We start from the raw sequence: 19,141 nt of genomic DNA on the forward strand, positions 1-19,141 counted from the left end.
ATATAGTGTAGTAGCTCTTGTGTGAAAACCTTCATGTGAATCACTGAAGTCACTACATCAAGACCATAGAAATGGGTCACAGACAGCAGGGTAAAATAAATAAAATATATTTAACAATAAATAGGACAATACATGGATCTTTACCTTCTGATGTGCCTTCTTCAGCACTGCATTCAATGTGATTTTAGCTTTCAATGCAATGGGCACAATGGAGGATTTTTTTAAAGCATGAGGGAACCAATGTTGTAAAAACCCTGGCTTGATGCATGAACCCATGACCACATGCATGAAGTATGCCTAAAGCCTGGGATGCCCTCTGGGCCTGCCCTTAATTCACCTGCCGGAAGGATCAGGTTACATCCTCCACCGAGACTGAGAACACTAGCGTAAAACTTGTTCAGCTTGTCCGGTAGAGATGGCGATGTTCACAGTGACTGGTTTATTCCCTTGGAATGTTTTTAATGCGACATTGCCACATGCTTCTTGCATTGTTGGTGTTGGATTGTCCTTCATTGTTGTTCTTGTATTGTTGTTTGGCAGCTTTGATGGTTTTTATACTACGTGATTCGCATTCAAGCTACTATTAAAAGGTTGGTTCACTCAAAATTTGACCAAAAAGACCTTTGTTCATCTTCAGAACACAAATGAAGATAGTTTTGATTAAATCTGAGAGCTTTCTGACTCCTCCATAGACAGCAATGTAATTAATACTTTCAATGCTCAGAAAGGAATAGTCCATGTAACGCCAGTGGTTACCTTAAAGGTGCACTATGTAGTATTTTTGCAGTAAAATATGCAAAAAACACTAGGCCAGTGTTATATATTTTGTTCAGTTGAGTACTTACAATATCCAAAATGTTTCCAACTATTTGTAAATTGTGAGAAAATTGATATTTTAACTAAGGACTGGGACGTTTCAGCATTGCGTTTGAGGGAGTCGCCTGTTAATCGCGTCATATCTGTGTTACCCTCGGTTTTATTCTGCAGAAGCGCTTTACTCTTAGCAGTGTGAACATGTCACAGCAGCGGCGAGCGAACGCACAGAGTAACGTCATAACATCATTTTAAACACACTTAAATGTATCTGATATGATAAACAGAGCTGCTTTACCTGACCGAAAAAGCGGAAGTGCAAGCTCCCGGCGACTGTGTCCCGTCCCGTCATAATAAAAGTCTCGGTACTCGCGAGCCGTTTGTTGGGGTGTTTTGCACTGTAAAATCATCCTACCTGTTTATTTCATAATGGTATGAAAATCTGATGGGGAGTTTTTTGCACTGTAAAATCATCCTACCTGTTTATTTGACAATCTGATGGGGCGTTTTGCACTGTAAAATCATCCTACCTGTTTATTTGACAATCTGATGGGGCATTTTGCACTGTAAAATCATCCTACCTGTTTATTTGACAATCTGATGGGGCGTTTTGCCCTGTAAAATCATCCTAGCCGTTTATAAAATCATCCTACCCGTTTGTTCACTGTAAATTAGTTTCCCCCAATAGGATTCTTTGGTAAATTTACGCTGAATTATTTCACGCAAATTAGTCACATAGGCCTACGTTAACATGCCGCAGGATTGTTCGATGCGGTAGGAAGGATCGATAGATATAGCCATAATTTTGCGCTACGGTAGGAAAATCTGACAAGGTAGGAAAAATCGACAGAACACCAGTACTCGCGAGGCGGGTATTTGAGTAACAATCACTCCAGCGGCCGTGCTCAGGTCCATAACACTCGGTCCTGCTCTGCTTTACACTACAGTAACGTTAATAACCGCATCCATGAACATGATTTCTGCCTGTGTCCTATTTTCCACCGGCTGTGAGGTGAAGACCACTTGTCCCAAGATACACACTTGGCGTCATCAAACTACGCCTTTGTTTAGAATAGGCGCCCTCCAGTGGACGGAAAGTTGCATAGTGCACCTTTAATGTTATGAAGCGACGAGAATACTTTTTCTATGCAAAATCAACAAAAATATTGATTTCATTCAACAATTTCTTCTCTTCCGTGTCAGTCTTTGACGCTGTTCACGTTGTAAATACAATCCAGGCCTTCCGAACGCCGGCTCAGAATTGGCTAGCTCCTGCATCTTACGTGAAGAAAGAATTACGCAGAACTGAAGAAAGTGTTGAAAAAGCAATTTTTTTGTTGCTTTTGTTGTTTTCATTCATTTTTCATTACTTGGAAAATTTGGGACCTGAAGTGAAACTACTGAGAACCCAATCTCCTGCGATCTGTCAGTATGAGGAAGATTTTCACACACACTGTCTTTTAATCAATCTTCAGGACGAATCTGCCACATTTTTCTCATATCTTCAGTTTACAGAAAGTTTGAGCCTGTTGTGTTCTGGTACTGTGAGAATCACTACTCATCAAAAAAAAATGTTAGATATGCATCATATAAAAGCGTGATACATTTATGAAATGCTCTCCTAAAAATTAGCTAAAGGAATGTGTGTTTTTATGATGCAGGGTTACAGGATAAGAATGGTTGTTAATGTTGTATTTGTTGTGCGCTGCAGTTCGCTAATCTAAAACCAATTTCTCCAACAGGAGACATTAAACATGATCTTGACCTTAATACAAGGACTTTTACCAATTATTGATATTGTATAGATCAATTTAGCATTTTAACTCCTCAAAACTAATTCCGATCATGCATGTACATCTGTCCCAAAAATGTGGTTTGATCTGTTGGTTTGAAGCGAGAATGAGAATGTGTGGCATTACTGGAAGCTTGTGATTTAGGTCTGATTGTGAGTTGTCAGAGGTCAGTTTAGCCCATCAACTGTCCTGCAGAAGAAATAAACTCATACAGGTGAGGGTGAGTAAATGATGACACTACATTATAATAAAACCTATTAATAAACATGCCCTCTGCCATACACCCGCAACATGAATGATAAAAAACTATTTGACCACTAGAAGGATTGAGTTATATATTCACTCAGAATGTGATGTTTGCTTAGTGAAGCATCACTATAGGGATATTAATGTTCATTACATGTTAAAGAAAATGATGCATTAATTGTGAAAATGATAATGCTATTCATATTCCCCCATACTTACTATAGTTATTGTTGCTACTAAATCCTAATTTAATGTGCAATTGTGAACAGTGTAAGATGTTTTTCATAAAGTTATGATAACTGTTGGTGAAGGTTTAGCATCAGTGATGAAATTATCTGAATGATTCAAAATGAGCGTACTTATTTCTGAATACACCAAAATATTTTAGAGACACACCGGTTCCAGCAGTTATGAATGAATCATATGTTTTTAAAAATGTTATCATGAAAATTCCTTGTTTCCAAAAATGAAAATGGTATTTATGTGGGTTTTAGTTAAAGGAATGTAATGTATTAAGACAATGGCTGTAGTAAAGATAAGAAACACGGAAAGAAAAAGGTCTAAAGCTATTCTGTCCAGGGTGCAAACAATATTTGTCTTACTAACAGCTTATAAAAATAAAATAAAAAAAGAAGAACAAAAACCTTTAGTGTTAGGAAAATTACAACTGTTTGCAACAAACCTACAAATATACATATCATGAGACATCTTTATTGAGATTATTTACATTTACAATGAGTTCAAGATTAAAAAGACAAATCCAAAAATAAGAACAAGAGCAAGAAAGCCGCCAAAAGAAAGAACCAAAGACTCCCGTAAGTCTAAAGACAGAGTGATCAAACGGAGGCAATCGTCTCAAACAGTGATAATATTCTGATGAACACACCAGAAAAATACAATAATTCTGATAAAATCTCACTCGACAATCCCAGCTGAATATACTTCATTAATAAAACTCAAAGAGACACAAGATGGAAAAACAAATGAGGAGACAAATGACACGACAGGTCTTCATCTCCTCATGCCAACAAATAAAATGAAAGAACAAACCAGAACCTGATAATATACCACAGATGTTTGTTCACAACTTCAGCGAAGGCACATTTTTGCACATTTTAACAATGAAGAAAAAAAAAATATCCACTAAATGTATGAAGACTCAGTATAATTGAACTGCAATGTTTTATCAAGTATACACACACTTGTGTGTTATTATTGCGGTAACATTTCTCTGTCAAGTATTTCTCAGGTTTAATGGTGGAGTAACAGCGTTTAACACGGCCTGTATCGTGTGTGTGTCCAGTTACAGGCACTGAACAGAAGAAATACACTCGGCAACCTGTTTTACCAACTTTACAATAAATCAATTCATTTCTAAGGTTATAAATGTAGGGTTTGGATCTAATGAAGCTGCTGGACATATAAAAAGACATGTTATTCACAGTTGGTCAACCAGTGTTTTCTGATGAAGGTGGACAACTGAGGGTTAGTATTACTAGATAAATCACAAACATTAACAACATAAGGATACCAGTCTTCTCCAGTAACAGCATCAACACCAGTAAAACACAGACAGTATCAGTAGAGCAGGTGTGTGTGTGTGTGTGTGTGTGTGTGTGTGTGTGTGTGTGTGTGTGTGTGTGTGTGTGTGTGTGTGTGTGTGTGTGTGTGTGTGTGTGTGTGTGTGTGTGTGTGTGTGTGTGTGTGTGTGTGTAAAATAATGCCCGTCTGGTTGAGGTGATCATGGAAACACAGTCAGTTCTATCAGATATAAGAGGATGTAAACAGATGGGCGAAATAACTGATGTCAAACCAGATCAGCATGAGTTAAAATGATCAGAAACGGAGATAATCTCTCACTGTTTCTGTGGATCACAGCTTTAATAAACCTCTACATACTGAGAAACATCAGGCACTCGCTGATCTACTGGTTCTTAAATATACTCATACTGTTTAAGGCTAAATGTCTTTTCATTTCTCATTTGAAAAAAAACTATAAGAAATCAGTTTCATCAAAATTATAAATGATGTTACATATCGGTGTCTGATCTAAGAAAGAATCTTCTCATTCTCCTCCTCAGGTTTTTCTTCCTCTCCTTTCCTATAACTCAAATTGGTCCCCCTGTTGTTTGAAAAGATGTTTTATTTTTATTAATATGTAACACTATGTCTTTAACTGCATTATCATATTCTGTAGTAAAGCAATAAAAAGTGAAGTACTGTATTAACATTTCAAAATTCTTGAACCGTTGTATTTTCTAATAAGACTTATTATCTGAAAGATGTTGCAGTGTTTTTATATTATAGTTATGTTGTTTATTTGGGTGTTATTATTGTTTTGACACTGCCTCACCTGTGAACATCTGCCTCTGCAGTGTTAAAATACAGGACAAAATAAAGAGAAAAAAGATAACTATTCACAGTGTACATTTATGCTACACCCTCGGTTGGCCAAATCACGCAACGCACGAGAATTACAAGAATACGTCTTTAGTTCCTATATTCAAGGAACTGTGTAAATAAAGTCTTATTCAAAAAGCCAAAGCCCCTTCCACACAGAGCGTTGGTCCCAGAAAACCGCCGTAGAATTGTTAGAGCGTGTGAACGCAAACACATTGATTGATCCGGGATGGGGTCACAGCTGGGATCAGTCCCCGGAGGAGCCCTATGTGAACGAAAGGCAGGACCAGTGCCGTAAGACGTGTGTCGTAGTGATGACGGATGCTGGAGTTATCGTGAGACTCTTTGACCGAGGGTTTAACTGCAGATCAACGTTCACATTGCACAGCCACAAAGCAGATATTTTGTAATGTAATGAGGAAAAAATGTGTGTACACATGGCACAATCTTGCTGTCTTGTGTCTTTACGGGATGTGTGTGTTTGCAATATCAGGACAAATCCCGGAACACATTATCTATCAGTTCATTTTCTGGGATCTGTGTGTGAAAGGGGCTTAAGTTAACCGACACGGGACAATGAACTGAAAGACAGGGCTTAAATACACAGGGAGATTAATCAACGTAAAACAGATATTAATAATAATAAATTAATAATAAAACAGCAAAACAGAACTTTTACAACGTATGTTAATTATTTTAAATTATTTAATAATAATTTATTGATATCACTGCTCTTTTAAAAGATTTTTGCACAGTAAATCTCATATTTCTTGTTAAATCAGCTGTATGTAATACTTACGTCTGGTTTTGGTTTTTCCCCGTAGTAAAGCAGCAATCAGAGCAGCAGCCAACAGCAGAATAACAACACCACCAACTATTGCTCCAATAGAACATAGAGACGGACCTGAATCTGGAACAGATAAACAGAAACAAATCTCAGATATCAGCGACTGATAATACATCTTAATACCTTCACATTGATTTTCAGTTGTATGATATTGATTTAACTAATAAACAGCACCATCTGTTGTTTTTGGCAACAGCAGTTAACACAGCATCACAGCACTGAGACTCTCAACAACCCTAGTGAAAAATACTAACATTTGTTAAAATACTACAAATACATTTACATATGTATGTGCTTAATAAAAATACCCAGCAATTGTACTTTTGATATACACTTAAAGTCTGCTAAATTGGAACAGCTAATTTTGTACTTAACGCACTTTAGTTTAAAAGGTGCACCGTGTGAATTTTAGTGGCATCTAGTGGTGAGGTTGTGAGTTGCAGCCGTCCACCGCTCACCCCTCCACTTCAAAGCACACAGAGAAGCTACGGTGGCTGACACAGGACAAAGATATCGTCGTCTGGGACAGCAGAGAGTGACTAGCGATCTATAAAGCAGTTTGTCTGTTTAGGGCTACTGTAGAAACATGACGGCACAAAATAGCGATTTCACTGTAAGATAGAAACGGCTCATTCAAAGGTAATAAAAACTTAACGGCTCATTATGTAAGGTCTTTATACACCACTGAAAACATAGTTATGTATATTATATTGAATTGAATTTTTTTCAACAGATCCTCATAAATATTACACACGTCACCTTTAATTGTGCAGATGTGCTGAGGCCCAAATAAAGATATACTTAAAGAGTTAGTTCACCCAAAAATGACAATTCTGTCATTAATTCCTTAATGACAAGACCTTCGCTCATCTTCAGAACACAAATGAAGATATTTTTGATGAAATGCGTGAGCTCTCTGACCCCTCCATAGACAACAATTTAATTAACACTTTTAAGGCCCAGAAAGGTAGTAAAGACATCATTAAAATAGTCCATATGACTTCAGTGGTCCAACCTTAATGTCATGAAGAGATGAAAATACTTTTTGTGCACAAAACAAAACAACTTTTATTCAACTATTTGGTTCTAGCCTGTGTCGGTCTCCTACGCAGTTTATGCTGTAATGTAAATAATGTGTATCTGATTGTGATAAAATGGAACTAGTTTACTTTATGTACACTTTAAATATATTTTATTTAAAAACTAATAATATACAGAGATAATGCTAATAATATTGTAAATATAATATAAATATATAAGAATTATATAAAGTATAATATTAATAAATGTGCACTGTACAATAAAGACATACTCCAAATAAAGTTTAATGATAGTTTAATCAGTAAGTCTTAAGTGGCATGTCAATAAATATGTTAAAGGAACTAAGTATGAAGTACATTTATTTTAACTAGATTTTGGTATATATTTTGACTCTTGAGGAAGGGAAAGTGAAAACTACTTTGCTTTGAGTAGTTTCCTTTCCAATACTCAAAGGAAAATGAATAGGCTATTATGCAATGTGCTGTCAAAAGCTTTATTTTTTAACAGTCCATAAGCCAGCCTTTTTTCTTTTGTTTTTTGGTTGATATAAAATATTGAACTGTTCTTTAAATTCCTCAAAGGAACTGCATTAAATAATTGAATCATATACTCACCATTGACAGAAACACCGAATCTCTTCCCTCTGGTGATGCTGAAGCTGCTGCTGGTGATCATCATCTGTAGTTTATATTCTCCAGAGTCTTCAGTTGTGATGTCTGTGATGATCAGAGATCCAGTCTGATGATCCAGCTTCAGTCTGTCTCTGAATCTCTCAGCATCTTCATTACACTGAACATCTGTACAGGTTTTATTTGGATCTCCAGTGATTTCAGCAATGCGATTGTCATAAAAATACCATGTTATGACATCACTTAGTTTTCTTTTTACACTAGTATCTAAAGTAACAGATTCTCCCTCCAGTTTATTCACTTCATCTCGTCCAGGAGCAGAAACACCTGAAACACAAACCAACAGATGTGGAGGATCTTTGGGGGAAAATAAAACTACAAATGAACAGCACATGAATGTGATTGCACAAACACTTCTTAATCTCTGATCTGAAAATAACCATGTATGCCTGGTTTGTGCTTATGAACACATTTTACACATTTCTAATTAAACAGATAATAATAATCAGATCAGAGATGGTGTGATTAGACACTGTTGACGCCATCTACAGCAGCTTTACTATTTTTTGCTAAAACACTCTTAAAAACCAGTAGCTTGCAAATGTAATTTATTAGATTTAAATCAAAATGAACTATTTGTTCAAAAGTTCTACAAAAGTTTGTAAAGACATTATCTGTATACTGTATCTGAAATAATATACAGGTTAAGAAAATAATTCTGAATATCGTTGTAAAAAAATTTGATGCATACCCACACACTACATTTTAATTTATATACATAAACTAAGATAATAAACATTAATGACTTACCACAGACGGTATTGAAGATCTTTTCACTGTTACTGTCGCTGCTGAAGATCTCTAGTTTATAATCTCCAGAGTCTTCAGTTGTGGTGTGTGTGATGGTCAGAGATCCAGTCTGATGATCCAGCTTCAGTCTGTCTCTGAATCTCTCAGTACCTTCATTACACTGAACATCTGTACAGACATCACTGAAGTCTCCACTGATTTGAGCAATGCGAGTGTCATCAAAATACCATTTAATCTTTTCTTGTTGTCTTGTTTCAACACCAGTGTGTAGAGTGACTGAATCTCCCTCCATCACTGACACTTCATCTGAACCAACACCGAAAACACCTGAAGAAAAAAATTAACATAAGCAACACAAAAAAATATACAAAAGTGTTTTTCAAACTTTGTCCCTTTTCTCTATACAACGCTAAATTTGTTCATTTATAAATACAAGTATTTTAATGGACAAATATTGACCATACATCGTTTAAAAAAAAAAAAAAATTAAATCGTTGATTCAGAAGAGAGATGATAACGAACAGGTTAAATGTCTTACCGTGGTGGAGAAAAAACAACATTACTGAGAACAAATGAATAAAAAGCTTCATTTTCATCACTTTCCACTAAGAAAAATGACCGAAAAATCTGATCCTTAAAAAGGTTCCGTTCTTCTGCTTTAATTCAGACGGAGTTGATTCAAGTGAAAGCAAAATCGTCGAACTTGGCAGATAACAGAGAAAGGGGTGTGTAACGTGCACAGGCTTCTCACAAGCGGCAACCTCCTGAAGAGACTTAAACTGCAATTCATCGACTGGCCGCTAGAGACCGGCTCCAGAAGGGAGTCAAATCTGTATCTCCCCCATGTTAAAATGCTTAACTTTACAGCAGAAAAAAAACATGTTTACATCCTGGAACAAAAAGTGGTTTTGGTCTGTATAGCTAATTTTGCCCTTCATGACAACTGTGAGGGGGTGATTTTTTTCAACTCATCCGTTTAAATAATATTAAAGGTCCCCTGAAATCAAAATGTTTTTTAGCTTTTGGTATGACTTTGTTAGCCTTAAAGGTTAGTTCACCCAAAAATAAAAATTCAGTCATTTATTACTCACCCTCATGTCGTTCGACACCAATAAGACTTCTGTTCTTCTTCAGACAACAAATGAATAAATTTTTGTTAAAATCCGATGGCTCAGAAAAGCCTTCATTGAGACCATTTCCTCTCTTAAGACCCATAAAAGACACTAAAGACGTCGTTACAAAGTCTATCTCACTACAGTGTTTTTTAAGATATTGTATTACATATAATGTTGCTAAATGTTGGATATTTAAGTAATTTTAAGATAAAAATAAATTGTTGTCATAAATATAATACTTTGATTTTTACTAATAAAGTAGATGTAGATTATGGGCAAACAAATTACAATAAGGTGGAGGATTTGCACCATTGTGGAGACAACACAAAAACTAATTTGTAACATGAGGTCAGGAAAATTGACAAGTATGAGAAAAACACTGGTAGGCTACTCCTCTTTACTTCGTGTATGAAGTTGATGATACAGCAAGGGAGAGACAGAGAGATATTGGGGGAAATTAAGAAAAGGAAAAGGGAAGTGAGGGTACCTATCAAGAGAACGCCTTTAATTATTTAGGGGAAAAAATATGTCTGTCTGTGTTTCTAAATGTTATGTATGTGCATAAGATGGCCTGGATGGGTGTAGGATTTTCCGGCCTGAAATCGTGTCCCAGTCCAGCCCTGGGCCTACTGTAACTGTATTTGCTTAGCGGATTGTCATGCTCGCTAGTTTTACAACATTTGTGTGTGTTTACATGTGGTTTATGAGGACATCATTTGATGTATGGACTATTGTATGCGATTTAATGTTAGCAGTAGCAAGTGGAAAGGTTTTGCACATCAGACTAGCGCATTTGAATGAACGCATTTGAGTCGATAGCTAACAACACAAAGACATTTGAAGCAGTTTAACTCACCGCCTGCTTCCAACATACGACCGTGAACCTAAATCTAAAAACTGTAAATCTTAACCTTAATTCAGCATCAGACGAGCTACAAATCCGTAGTTCAACTGGTCCTTGTTTATAAACCATTGTCACTGAAATACAGGGAACAAACAAAAACACTTGCACAACTTTGTTGCTGCTCTATGAAAAACAAACTCCATCCACTGTCCCGTTATCGCTGGGTTCTTTGGATTGTCTTGCCCTGAAAACAAAAAACACACTTGTTTGGGGACATTGTTGATTTTGTGAAGTCCTGTGACAAAACTTATGAGAAACCGGAAGGAGTATTTTTGCAACTATAATTTTATATATATTTATATACCGTTATTCTTTAATTATTACACGGCTCTGTGAAAAACTTAATTCTGATTGGTCAATCGCGCATTCCAGCGGTACGTTATTTCCAGATAACACCCGCTCATACGGGTACTACGAGTTATCTTGACCGGTACTACTTCTGTGCTTAACGCTGGCGCCATCTTGTGGCTTAAACAGCCGTGGGTTACAATGGAAGACTTCAAGGCGAGGTTCCTTTATAACGTTTTTAATATAGATCTTTTTCTTACACAAACGCATCGATTAGAATCAGACGGCTCTATTAACCCATTGGAGTCGTGTGGAGCACGCTATTTGACGGACAGCTGCATTTTTATGGACTTCAAACACAACTACAACTACTGCTTGGATTAACGTTAGCCTGGACTTTTTAAATATAACTCCGATTGTATTTGTCTGAAAGAAGAATGTCATATACACCTATGATAACTTGAGGGTGAGTAAATCATAGGCTTGGTTTCATTTTTGGGTGTACTAACCCTTTCAGCATTCATTTTCAACATTTAGCAAGGGCATATGGCAAATCTTCAGCAATAGATAAAGGCTTAAAGCAGGTTGGAACTGTTTTTCTTCGCGGAAGCTTTGCGTAAGAGCTAATAAAATATTTAATCTCCAGACAATATTTTGTGTCTAATAATTATTTATTGGAGACTAGTAGCCGTGTAATAAGCGGGATAATGTACACCCAGACGGTTGTTACCGCAGAATAAACCCCTTCAGAGTGATGCTCCGCTTCGCGTCGGGGTCCTGATCACTCTGTCGGGGTTTATTCTGCGATAACATCCGGCTGGGTGTACATTATCCCTTACGTATATTTTGTTCTCATTTCACAATAATAATATCAAGCCAAGGTTTACTGAGTTTTACATGATTCTTTTGTAGTGTGGTTTTTGGTGAAATGTACTAAAATAAACCACTTCTTCTCGACGTGTTGGTTTATAGAACAATTACTCCGAATCGCCCTCTGTCATTTCAAAGAATAGCACAACGGCGAGCACGTCAAGTATAAACGCCTCGTCCATTTTGGGAGGAGCGCGCGCAGTCAGCGGAGGCTCCCACAGTGGAGACAGGCGAAAGTATAAATAAGGCTTGAGACGGGGCTGCGTGGAGCTGAGCTTCGAGGCTTGGGTGCGACACCCTTAAGACATAAAAGAGACGAGAGGCTAATATTAGGTGCGTCTTAATCAGCTCCCTAGTTCAGTAGTCAGGACACTGATCAGGACATACTGGTAAGTCAATGGGCTGACTCCCTGATCAGTGCCCTGACTACTGACGGAGCAGATTGAGGCGCACGCATTGTGAAGATCGGTATCTGTAGCCTGCCTGACACAGCATTCTCACAGACGTGACGTCACATCTCTCATAGACTACAGTAGCCTATTTAAAATGGCACATGCATCCGTTATATTCTCAATTTAATTTACAAAGCAATCCCTGTAAAGTTTTTAGATTAACTATAGAAGAGACCAGGATTAGTGTGTGTCGCTCTGGCATGACTCGCATCGGGCGCGTGGCATCAGGATGGTTTCGCATTAAATTAACGGCATTTAGGAGATTATCCACTAATTTTCCCCCGGCCTTTATTTGAGACCGGCCTTTATTTGTTCTTGCTGACCACGCCCCCGGCCACTAACAAAGGCCCGGCGTTTAAATGACTACAGGCTTTTATTTGAGGAAATACGGTATACTATTATAACACTATATTTTTTTGCAACTTTGTCCATGTTTAGGATAGGAATCCAAGTTTTTAACAGTGTAAGAGTTGGGATGACTACGTTCATTCGCGATCCACAACAACTGTTCAAGATGAAAAATGAAAAGTGACACAGTCTTTGTTCAACTTTCTTTTCACGGTATAAATAAATGCATAGCCTATATGCTTGTCTTATACGTTTGTAAATAAAACTGAAAATGTGAACGAAAATAGAATCTATTAAATGTCTTATCATTACAATATGAAAATTAAAACGACATGTATAAATAGAAAGGTCATTTCAAAAGTCTAACGCAACCTCTGATTTAACCAGTCCTACTCGACCTGCTCCGGCGTGGGAGGTGTGCACGCTAACAAATATGCGAAAGACCACAGCTGCTAGTGTCAGTCACTAGAGCGCCTCTTGAGATCGGGGAGTGAGGTTTACACACACAGCTCTTACTGCCATATGCCCTTTGCACTTACCGGCCGAAAGCCAATTCATATCTGGGTCATGGCACCAAATGTAACAGGTCCTACTCGACCTGTTTAAAGTGAGACTCAAAACCAGGGTCTCCGGTATGGGAGGCAGGCACGCTAACAAGGATGGTAAAGACCGCAGCCGCTGGTGTCAGTCACTAGAGCGCCTCCCGAGATCAGGGGAGTGAGGTTTAGACACACTGCCCTTACTACCCTACGTCTGTCACACTCACCGCCTAAACCTCACTCCTATCTGGGTCACGGCACCAAATGCAACCGGTCCTACTCGACCTGATCTGAATGAGACTCAAAACCAGGGTCTCTGTGGGAGGTGGACACACTAACAAGGATGCTAAAGACGTCCCATACCAGCCAGGAAAATGTTCAGGTCTAGTGTATTTAGTTTTTTGTTCAGCTGCTGCTAGTGCCAGATAAAGGATCTGCTAGCATGCCTCTTGAGAGCAGGGAAGTGAGGTTTACACGCGCAGTTCTTGCTGGCCAAGTCCATTACACTCACCCCCCCTAAACCTCACTCCAATCTGGGTCACGGCACCAAATGTAAACGGTCCTACTCGACCCACTCTGAGCGGGACTCAAACCGGGGTCTCTAGCGTGGGAGGTGGATGGGACATTTAAGACGTCCAGTACCAGCCAGGAAAATGTTTAGGTCTGGTGTATTTAGTGTTTTGTTCAGCTGTAAATATGTGTATCTTATTAAAGGTGCATGATGGGTAACAGTGCAGTTTGAACTGTGACTTTGATTTGACTGTTTCTGAAACAGTATTTTACTATAAAGCTGCAGGGAATCAACGTTGAGATTAATAAACAGCAGAACAGGAAGAAGCCCTCGGCCTGCAAACTAAACACACATGCACTGAATAGCTAAGATATGTATCTATCAAAAAATCAAACCACATTTCTATAGACATCAGACCGCAGCAGGTTTCAGTTTGACGCTGAGCTGCTATTGTCTCACAGTGATAAGACTGACATTTTTTAAAATATTTTTTGTTAGTTTTTATACCATACAATAATTGATCATTTAATTATTGAAAAAAATGAAATATTCCACTAATTTACGTATTTAACACAGTAAGGAAACTACATTTAAAAAAAAATGGTAAGTGTTAAATGATAAAGTGATGAAATGAATAATGTTTTCCTCTGTTAAGAAGAGTTTAAGACTTAAGAGACTTAAGAAAGCGTTTGTTATATAAAAAAATCTGATAACACTTTCAGTGAGGGGATGTAATGTGTGTGAACTAGGAGGGTCAAACACTGTCGTGGGAGGATTCACATGCAAGCAAGATTAATATATTGATGGTTATCAGCGGATTGTGTAGCTACAGATCAGACTCTTCACTGATCAGCTGAAGAAAATGTTTCACGTGTTTGTTTTGTTCTGTTTGAGCTGCTTCCATCTGATCGGTAAGTTATACATATATATTTTTGACCTAATAACAGTAGCATTCTTCACAGATATTAAAATCACTGAAAATAATGGAAATGACCATAGTCATTTCTAGTAGTGGACGCTCAGAAAGAAAATCCTCCATTGAATATAAATAATATTTAATGTACTGATCTATTATGTTGAGATTTACACGGTGTTTACATTTACATATTTAGCAGACGCTTTTATCCAAAGCGACTTACAACTCAAAACAGGAAGCGATCCGTCAAGAAGAGGCAAAGAAACACAAAAAGTGCCCCAAATACCACGATTTGTATACCGCTCAGAGTAGGAAAAACCAGAAAAGGGAAGAAGAAAAGAGAAATAGAGGAGGAAAGAGGTTTTTTTTTAAAATGTAAGATTAAGTGCTCGTGGAAGAGATGAGTTTTTACCTGTCTTTTGAATGAAGCGAGTGATTATCGTGCGTATGGAGGATGGAAGATCGTTCCACCAACCAGGAACAATGAAAGAAAAAGCTCTGGAGAGGGATTTCATGCCTCTCTGTGATGGTACCACAAGCCTTTGCTCATTAGCTGAGCGAAGGCTTCTGGTGGGGGTGTAGACTCATAGGAGCGAGTCGAAGTATGCGGGTGCTGAGCTTGTGGAAGATCCATAAGCAAGAGTCAGAGCTTTGAATTTGATCCAGGCAGCGAGTGGTAGCCAATGCAAAGAGATGAATAGAGGTGTGACATGAGCCATTTTGGGCTCATTGAATACAAGACGTGCCGCAGCGTTCTGGATCATTTGTAGCGGTTTGATTGCACAAGACGGAAGTCCCGCCAGAAGCGCATTGCAATAGTCAAGTCTAGAAATGACCAGGGCTTGGACAAGAAGCTGTGTTGCATGGTCCGTAAGGAACGGTCTGATTTTCCTGATGTTGTGCAATGCAAACTGCATGACCGAGCCGTCTTTGAGATGTGGTCTTAGAAGGACAGCTGGTCATCAAAGATTACTCCAAGATTTCTGACCGACCCTGAAGGGGTAATCAAAGATGAACCTAGCTGGATGGTAAAATCGTGTTGTATGGTGGGGTTAGCAGGGAAAACAAGCAGCTCAGTCTGTGCTAGATTGAGCTGCAGGTGGTGTTTTTTCATCCATGCCGAGATGTCCGCCAGAGAGCTTGAGATTCGTGCAGCTACTGTGGGTTGAAACTATGGTTGAAATGAGAGGTAGAGCTGTGTGTCATCAGCATAGCAATGATATGAGAGGCCAAGTGCCTGAATGATGAGTCCCAATGATGTAATGTAAATGGAGAAGAGGAGAGGTCCAAGCACTGAGCCCTGAGGAACCCCCGTGGTCAGTTGATGTGTTTTGGATACCTCTCCTCTCCAGGCAACCTTAAAAGACCTACCTATGAGATAGGACTCAAACCAGTGGAGTGGAGTCCCTGTGATGCCCAGCAATGAGAGGGTGGACAGAAGAATCTGATGATTCACAGTGTCAAAGGCAGCAGACAGATCAAGGAGGATGAGGACTGATGATTTGAATGCCGCTTTAGCCAGCCGCAGGGCTTCAGTAACTGACAATAATGCCGTCTCAGTTGAGTGGCCCTTTTTGAAACCTGACTGGTTTACGTCCAGTTGATTAGACTGTGAGAGGAAAGATGAGACCTGGTTGAAAACAACTCTTTCAAGTGTTTTCGCAATGAATGGTAGGAGAGAAACAGGTCTGTAGTTCTCTACAAGTGATGTGGCTAATGTGGATTTTTTAAGCAGTGGGGTTACCCGAGCCTGCTTGAATGATTAAAAAAATCTGGAAGAAAAATGAATTTTTTTAGTTGAAACTGACTTTATTTCACTCTATGCCAGATATTTTTAAAACACCATACCAACTGACTGTTCATATATCTCACCTTTCATTGATTTCAGCTGATTTCAGGCTTTGTAAACCATCAGAGGCCGTAATCTGTGTGAAATCTGTGTTCATCAGGTGTGTTTGGTGATTCAGTGTCGGTGATGGAGGGAGATTCTGTCACTCTAAACGCTGATCTCACTAAAATACAGGAAGACGACGACATAGTGTGGAATTTTGGAGCTAACAACTCTCAAATAGCTAAAATGAACAAAAAGAAACAAAACTTCTCCACACATAACGGCCTTGATGGGAGATTCAGAGACAGACTGAAGCTGGACAACCAAACCGGATCTCTGACCATCACAAACATCTCGACTGAACATGCTGGAAATTATGAAGTGAAGATAACTGGAGTGAGACTGACCTCAAAATCATTCAATGTTTCTGTCTATGGTGAGTAAAACGCTCATTTGTTGTGTCCACCTATTCGTGTTTTAGTGAAGAAATATTCTGTACAATCACTCAATGAGCTGGGACCTCAATACATCGCAGATATGCTGATTAAATACAAACCCAACAGATCACTCAGATCAGCAGGATCAAGTCAGTTAGAAATACCAAGAGTTCACTCAAAGCAAGGAGAGTCTGCTTTTAGCTATTATGCCAGCCGTAGTTGGAACCAGCTTCCTGAACAGATCAGATGTGCTCCAACAGTAGCCACATTCAAATCCAGACTCAAAACACATCTGTTTAGCTGTGCGTTTACTGAATGAGCTCTGAGCACTGTATGTCCGACTGATTGCACCCTATCTTATCTCTTTATTGTTTTTATAATTGTTTTAGTTCACCTTTGTTCTTATCTTTGGTTATTGTTTATTTTATATGTTCTTTTGAGTTAAATATGATGAGTGAAAACTGGGTTTGATGGAAATAGTAAGTTTGACAATAAGGTTTGAGTATGTGTAAATCTGTGGAGGGTATGATGAGTGAGTAAGGGTTTTAACAAGAAGGTTACTGAGTAAAAATCAGGGAAGAGTGATCAAAATGGATGTTATGAACGTGTTTGAGAAAGAAATGAAGGAGAGGTGTTCTAATAAAGATGGTACATGTATGTAGGCTGTAAACTGAAGAATGTTTATTTTTATATCAGACCATTATTGTGGATCTGACCTTTTTTTTAATTATTATTATTATTATTATTTTTATTTTTATTATTGTCTTTACAACTGTTTTTAACTATGCTTGTTTTAAAAAATGTATTCGTCCATATGGTACTCTTTTTTCTCATGCATTTGTTACCACTGTTTTAATTAATTTCTATGTAAAGCACTTTGAATTGCCATTGGGTATGAAATGTGCTATACAAATAAACTTGCCTTGCCTTACAAGTTAATCTCAGTCAACAGAATTTGTACAAAATCATTTAGAACCATAGTCATGTCACTCAATCACCTGTGTCTTGTTAATCATATCATTTGCTCTGTGTATTTAAGCCTTCAGTTCTCCCTCAGTGTTCTCCCTCCATCTCCCTCGTCTAAGATACTACATGTTGGACGTTTATTGTGTGAGAGTTTTGTTATTAGTTTCCAGTTTCCTGTTCCTCGTCTTCTTCGTGAGTTTTGATCAGCATGTTACATGACAGACAGACAGGACCAAGACAGTTATTTTATTCAAGGCGCTTCCCCCTTTTTTTCGTTCTTTCTTTCATTGACCTCCCCGCAGTTACTCTGTCTGGAGCAGGATGTCCGTTCGCTGAAAGCTTATACACGGGAATTTTTACATCTTGCTTGCCAGACGCACTATCCAGACCACTCGCTCTGTGTCTTTTAGCATGCCAGCCTGAGTGAGCAGTCGAAGGTTCCAGCGAACGGTTCAAAGGATGATTTCATCCCCTCGTGAAGTGGGTGCTGGTAACCGGAGGTGTAGCACCAAATGTTGTCACAGATTCCAGGGGTGGGCCCCTAACAACTATGTAATTTTGTCATGTTAATATTATGGATTATCAATATATATTTTGATATTGATAATCCCTCCCCCCCATCAATATTTTGGGATTATCAATATTTCGATTTTGGTAATCCCCCGCTCCCCATTAATCAGTTCCACTATTACCCCCTGTCCGACGCCCCTGCAGGTAACTAACAACTCGCCATTTACCATCGGTCCTGCTGAAGATGACAACATCACCAGTCCTGCTCCACCGCCACCAGAGACCAGCCATCCACCAGCAATCCACCAGAGATCACAATCAACAGGATAGAAGTTCCTGTGCCCACCACAGACCAGCCTGCCGTGATGGATGAGCCCAGACCAGAGAAGAGGTCGTAAGCAGTCATCGTCCCGGAGCCAGTTACGCCTAGCCTGACAAGCCAGACCCACATCAAGATGTTTGGTCTGGAAACTCACCATTGACAGCTCAATCTGAGGGGCGGGATAAACGGTTGTCTTTCAAACTCCCTCTGCACGCGATAGGATAGCGCTACACCAACCAGAGCAACAAAGGTGAAGCAGAGCTCGTTGACAAATTTAACTTTCAGGTGTATCCGGTCGGCTAAACTCCGAACACATCTTCCCTTTTTAAGAATGACTTCAGTGCCGTTCTTTGTTCTTTTTTCAGAGAAAAGCTTAACTCCAAGTCTTCCAGGGTCGCGGTCAAAGCTGATTCGAAAGACCGCCATTCGCCAGTTTCTGTGTTTACTAGAAGCACGCGCACACACAACACGGCCGTCATTATATTAAGCCCCGCCCACCGACTCTATACACGATGTGATTGGCAATTACAGCTCAGAAGGGTATTGAGAGTTG

At 38.8% G+C, this 19,141-nt stretch overlaps 2 protein-coding genes across 2 annotated transcripts in view; both read right to left on the reverse strand.

The window, feature by feature from the left end:
* LOC137040038 (uncharacterized) overlaps window positions 1–19,141 on the reverse strand; it is a 146,809-nt gene that overhangs the window by 112,696 nt on the left and 14,972 nt on the right. The window lies entirely within an intron of this gene.
* Window positions 5,444–9,519, reverse strand: LOC137040722 (uncharacterized). The gene is made up of 5 exons (XM_067416493.1): window positions 9,118–9,519; window positions 8,580–8,906; window positions 7,755–8,096; window positions 6,052–6,162; window positions 5,444–5,613 (listed from the first exon to the last, which is right to left on the reverse strand). Exons 1-5 carry the CDS (start codon window positions 9,173–9,175, stop codon window positions 5,444–5,446), a joined length of 1,008 nt encoding a protein of 335 aa, XP_067272594.1. The 5' UTR covers window positions 9,176–9,519.

The sequence above is a fragment of the Pseudorasbora parva genome, chromosome 14 (assembly GCF_024679245.1).
Source record: "Pseudorasbora parva isolate DD20220531a chromosome 14, ASM2467924v1, whole genome shotgun sequence".
NCBI lineage: Eukaryota > Metazoa > Chordata > Actinopteri > Cypriniformes > Gobionidae > Pseudorasbora > Pseudorasbora parva.